At 39.5% G+C, this 6093-nt stretch overlaps 1 protein-coding gene across 2 annotated transcripts in view; it reads left to right on the forward strand.

Annotated features, from left to right (window-relative positions):
- The window catches only part of tafa5b (TAFA chemokine like family member 5b), a 66374-nt gene extending 62748 nt beyond the window's left edge, over positions 1-3626 (forward strand). For both annotated transcript variants that reach the window (XM_079809895.1, XM_079809894.1), the window contains exons 3-4: positions 1627-1754; positions 2560-3626. In XM_079809895.1, coding sequence (XP_079666021.1) covers positions 1627-1754; positions 2560-2568 — 137 coding nt within the window. In that variant the 3' untranslated portion in view covers positions 2569-3626. The remainder of the gene's footprint in view (positions 1-1626; positions 1755-2559) is intronic.
- The last annotated feature ends 2467 nt before the right edge of the window (positions 3627-6093 follow it).

The raw sequence follows: 6093 nt of genomic DNA on the forward strand, positions 1-6093 counted from the left end.
TCTATAAAGTACAAGGCCTACTAAACTTTCAAGGCTTTTTGAACAATTTTAAGCATTCGGGCAAAACAACAAATCTATCCATTCAACATCTATCCATTCATCCACATCAATCTATATACCTATTCATCTGTCTGTATATCCATCTATCTGTCTGTCTGTCTGTCTGTCTGTCTGTCTGTCTGTCTGTCTGTCTGTCTGTCTGTCTGTCTGTCTGTCTATCTATCTATCTATCTATCTATCTATCTATTCATCTGTCCATCCATCCATCCATCCGTCCGTCCATCTATCCAAATATCTATAAAGTACAAGGCCTACACAACTTTCAAGGCTTTTTAAACTATTTTAAGCATTCAGGCAAGGCTTTTTTTGTCTTTTTTTGTCTTGACAATTTGTCTTGACAAACTTTCCTTTAATGCACTCCTTTTCCTCTGTTCAAGCCCTCCAATTAATATGAAACCAACAAAGCCAACCAATTTGCACCCAAACCTGAATGAATAATTAAAAATCTGGGGGGAAAAAACTACATGTAAGACTGTTGTTATATAGCATGCTAAACTCAAAGTGTTGATTAGGGCACCACTGGCTGCAACCTATGGTTTTGTGAAATAACGCCTACAAAATGAAGACGTACCAAATTTGCATGAAAGGCTCTTTTATTTGTCGTTATGGCCCAGGGCATAACAGTGAATACTAATGCTGGAGATTAGTAGCGGAAGCTAGTCCCTAGAGTCGACGCTGTGAGGGAAACATTCACTACATAACAAACTACTTTGGGTTTGGAAGCTATCTCTACCACTATTTTTTACCTTTAAGAACGTGCCTTTTCCTTTGGTGAGAATGACATTTCGCCTCCATTTGTATCTACTTGTTCTCCAAACATTTTGTTCCAAACGTACAAATTCTGCCACCCTGATATTTATGTACTTTTGCTTGCCTGGGTTATATTTCACTCTGATTATCATTTTCTCTACCTCACAAATGTACTCCTTTTCTCTCTCTCTTGTTTCATTTTCTCTCAGTTTCCCTCCCATCCTCCCTCCCTTTTTTCTCTCTCTCTCTAAGGGCCAATTGGGGTGTCATGGTATGCAAATGAACATGTAAGGGTGCCCTAGTTATTATAAATAGACATTTATGTTTGATTAAGTGCAAAAACAATCTTACCTCAGGAAAAAATTCTCACTGTTGGACCTTAGCGATCTGTTTCAAAGAGAAAGGCTTAGGATATTAGGCCAAGTGCTGGAGCTCTTTTCTTTCATTGCCATTTTCCTTTGTTGCATGAAATGTCCTGATTCTACAGTGTCTTGACCTCTGAATGTCATATGATAATTTTGTATTTATTATCTAAACTTGACCTTAATGGCATTCATAAAATGCAAAAAATGTGTTTATTTAGATGAATTTCCTCTACTATAATTTCAAATCTCAGTAGCACTAATTTGCAATCATATAGATACCATGCTATGATTCAAATACTAACTAATAAATATGATTCCTCCCTGCGGTTAATTTCAATTGAATGTCTGTTTCACAAATAAATGTACAGACTTGCAGAAGTAAAATAGGTTCTGAATGTTGTTCCGTGTATTTAACTTCCTCTTCATATTTGTTTTCCTCTTCTTTTAACAGTGCATATTGTCAAGACCAGACAGTGGTGTGAGATGATGCCTTGTTTGGATGACGAAGGCTGTGACCTATTGGTAAACAGAACGGGCTGGACGTGTGCACAGCCGGGAGGCCGAGTGAAAACAACCACAGTAAGTGCCACAAAACAAAACAACAACTCAGGACTTTGACTTGCTTGTCAAAAAGGCTAATGTCATGCCAAAAACCCCAATTGGATCCCAATAATAAAGAAAGTATAAGCATACCTTTTTTGATTCAATAAAATCAATCAAGTATGCAATGTTTAACAATGATGGCCTGAAATTCTATCAACGTTTTCCATGATTATGTCTAGTAACTTGTGAAAGGTATGTCATCTGGGCAGGTTAATCACTTTGCTTGTTAATATAATAGACATAATGACAATGTTTAATGTCCGTACACAAATGTATGTGGTATAGCATTTAAAAGATGTTAATTTATTTAGTTTGATGCTTAAGACTACAACCGAAAAAGCAATTTCACTGATTTCTAAGTAGATACTGAAAAATATTTTAGTATTAGAGATGCACCGATTGCAATTTTCTTGGCTGATTCCGATACTATAATTATACTATACTATATATTGCCTGTGCCGCTGGCAACAAAACAGACCGGCTTGGAATCGGAAAGACGTAAGACTGACCGGCCGGTCACCGTTACTGACCGAGCATGCGGAAAATCGACTTATTCCGATCCCTGGAATAAGTCCAGTTGATCGGTGCATCTCTAATTAGTATCACTGACATCAAGAGGGCTTTTTGTGAATGAATTTGTACCTTTCCTACACGCCTTGAACATTTGTCTACATCCTTGGTTAGAGTCCAACAAGGGTAGGATTTGGGACAGCACCAGAACCTCTCAAAATGCATAAGTGATTGTGTTATACACCCTAACTGTTGTGTTGTTAAATCCCAGGTATCCTGACGCCAGTGGGGGAAGATTTTCCCAAGAGAGGCGCAAAGTATGGAAGAACCTCGTCATTCTCCAAAGCTACAGCGGTGCGGGGGAGGGGAGCATTCATCATAGTCCAGTTAGCCCTATCTGTCAGTCTCTCCATTAGTCCTTCAGTCTCATAAGATAAGGGGTGAGAACCTCTCGTCATGGAGTTTACGTGGGCCGTGAGGAATGGATCCCCTGTGCTGTCTATCAAGAATTGGAACCGTCAAATTCTTTGTTTGCCAATGCTGGCGCGTGATCAGTGCGCTGACGGATGCAGGATAGTTTGCAACTTGGATCGTGAAACGTGAAAGGATCTATCAAAATTTTACAGACCAAAGAAATACAGACAAACAATTTCTGTGGGGAAGGATTTCCAATATGAACGCAAAATACACACATCAGCTGCTTCAGCTTTGAGAAACGCAAGCAAAAAAACACACACCTGAGCTTTGTAAGGAGTTTTTCCAACTGAGCACACGCGAAATGGACAACAAAGACGTTTTCGACGAAACTGTTGACTTTTCTTCGATTGTAGATCTGCTGCCATTGTCGTGTAACGGACTGAAGTCAGTCAGGAACGTAGAAAGCGTGGCAGACGATTTGTCAAAGCGAACATTATCTACCGGACCTGAAGAGACTAGCGGAGACTTGCGCTTTGGGAGAGACCATCCTATGTATTTTCAGAGTCATAAAGTTATATATATATTTAACAGTTTTATATGATGTACCTTTGTAGCAAACCTTATTTAACACTGACAATGTGATCCTATTCATAAAGGGTGAATTGAAAAACGCTATGTCCTGGAAAGTTATTTACGCATTGCTTTCATCGCAAGTGAATATAGAAAGGAAAATAGTGTACTTGTGTATTTGTGAGTAAACTTTTGTTTTGTAACAACATTCAACAATATACACACACATAAAAGCAACTGTAACCCACCTTGACAAGGTTATTTACGTCAGTATACAGCTATGGGTCAATTGTGTTTTACCGCAGCGATTGTACACTGGTAAATTCATCTTATAAAAACTGTTTATGTGTCAGTCCTTCTGTGATATCTGTCATATCGAGACGGTCACCCCATTAAGATAATGGCCCTTATGAGATAATGGCCCGTCCGCCACAACGAGCGCCGTGTCCTGCGTGGTTTCTCTTAGACCATTACTCTGCCCTTGTTGGCCCCTCTCCTCCTCTCTCAGCGCCGAGCCTGTGGAGGAATGCTGCTGTCAGCCAGGCTTCAAGCTTCATTTAACATCACTAACAGCCTGCATTACACACGGCGTCTCTCAGCTACAGCCGCAGTGCCCCACAATATCACCCCCCCGGCCCAAAAGTACCCTGAGTGTTTATGAGGGTTTGAAGGAGAATGATGTTAGCTTTATTGAGGCTTTTAATATGATCTTAACAACTTGCATTAATCATACAGTTACTTTGGTGGTGTGTCACTAAATGTGGCCCTTCTTAGACCTGAAGCTAAAATAAGCTAAGATGTTGAAATACTTTCTTCCATCTCAGTTCAATATGCAGAGACAACGATAAGTAAGCCAATGTAAACACTGTAACTCTGTGGTGTTTTCAAAAAATGTTGCTGTTTGTTTGAGAATTCCGACCAGCCTGAAACTGCAGCAGTGTTTCAACCAATGGCGTTTTAGACAGAGCTATCTGTTTGAATGATGTTGGTTTTATTGTCGCTTTCAAGATCTTAACAATCTGCATTAATCATTTACTTTAGTTGTATATCACAAAATGGAGCTCTTCATACTTAAACCTGATGCTAATATATGCTAAAACAACTGTTGTTTGAGGATCCGGACCGGCCTGATATAGCAACAGTGGCTCAACCAATGGCGTGATATCGGGGCGGAGCTATCTGCTTGTTTAACCAATAGCATTGAGGCTGCCACCCTACTTGTCACAAGCATATAGGGAGAGTTGTTCGGTAAACCTGATTGAATGCTGCTGTTTTTATTGTTTCTTTTCAGAAGGTGTTCAAACTTATAACTGAAGTAAATGACTAATATACAATACCATTCAAAAGTTTGGGGTCAGCAAGTTTTTATTTCTTTTCTTCAGTGAGGAATCAGATGCATTAAACTTATCAAAAGTGACAGTAAAGACTTACAGGGCTTATTTTAACGGTTTAAGCACATGTTCTGAAGTGCACGGTGCAGGTGCACTTAGGGCGTATCCGAATCCACTTTTGCTAGATTAACGACGGGGAAAATGGTCGGCCAAAAGGGTTATCCCTAGTCATGAGTGTGTTTTGGGCATAACGTGCAATAACCCAATCAGAGTCTCATCTCCCATTCCCTTGAAAGCCAGTTGCGCTTGCACCATGGCGCCTTCGCTATTTACATAGCGGAATTTGCAAGTGGAAAGACTGAATGCTTCTCAAGTTTGTGTGTTTGTGTGCTGCTGCGCATCCCTGTGTGTGTAATAAGCAGAGTGTACACACATTGTGGACCCGCCTATCGGCGCATATCCCTTTTATCTTCAAATAACAAAAAAATATTGCGGCATTGACTTTAGACCAGGTTTTTGTTCGTCAATGTCGCAGTCGTTTTCAGTTTCCTCAAAATAGCAATGCGCCAACAATGCGCCTGAACACACCTTGTTTTCAGACCGGCACACCCATGGGCGCACAAATGGGTGCAGATGCATTTGCTATGCAAACAACATGGCACAGAATGTCAAAATGATAACTGTGTCAGACTGAAACAAAAAACAAACCGTAGCAAAAAACACTTGCGTCGCGCCTGACGTCGCATTGCTCCGGATATATGATAGCCCACAGTGTCACAAAAATGTCTATTTCAAACGAAAGCTGTTCTTTTGAACTTTCAATTCAAAAACATCACGAAAAATACATCATGATTTCCACAAAAATATTAAGCAACACAACTGTGGTCAACATTGATAATTATTAGAAATGGTTCTTGAGCAGCAAATCAGCATATTACGATGCTTTCTGAGACTGAAGACTGGAGTAATGATGCTGAAAATTCAGCTTTGATCACTGGAATACATTACAATACAATAGATTCAAATAGAAAACAGGTATTTTAAATTGTAATTATATTTCACAATATAAGTTTTTACTGTTTTTTTTTTTTTTTCAGCCTTGGCGGGCATAAGAGACTTCTTTCAAAAACATAAAAAATCTTACCAAGCCTAAACTTTTGAATAGTAGTGTATGTCGCACAAGGTAGGCTCTTCATACTTCAAGATGAAGTGTGTAATTTTGTCAGACACATCTATAAGTACATCTATTTGTTAGACACCTACAAGTAAGCCCTCTGTTGGTCGATTTACATAAAAAGTGTTAACACTTTGAGCTATCATACACCGACAAAGTTTTTTTTGCTAGTTTCAGCCTGACGCAGTTATAATTTTCACATCCTGCGCCACATTGTTTAAAAAGCAAATGCACTCATGCCCATCTGTTTGCCCAAAGTGGATTCAGACATGCCCAAAGTGCACTTGCGCCGTGCACTTTAGACCATGCGCTT

This window comes from Gobio gobio, assembly GCF_949357685.1.
Source record: "Gobio gobio genome assembly, chromosome: 25".
Classification (NCBI taxonomy): Eukaryota; Metazoa; Chordata; class Actinopteri; order Cypriniformes; family Gobionidae; genus Gobio; species Gobio gobio.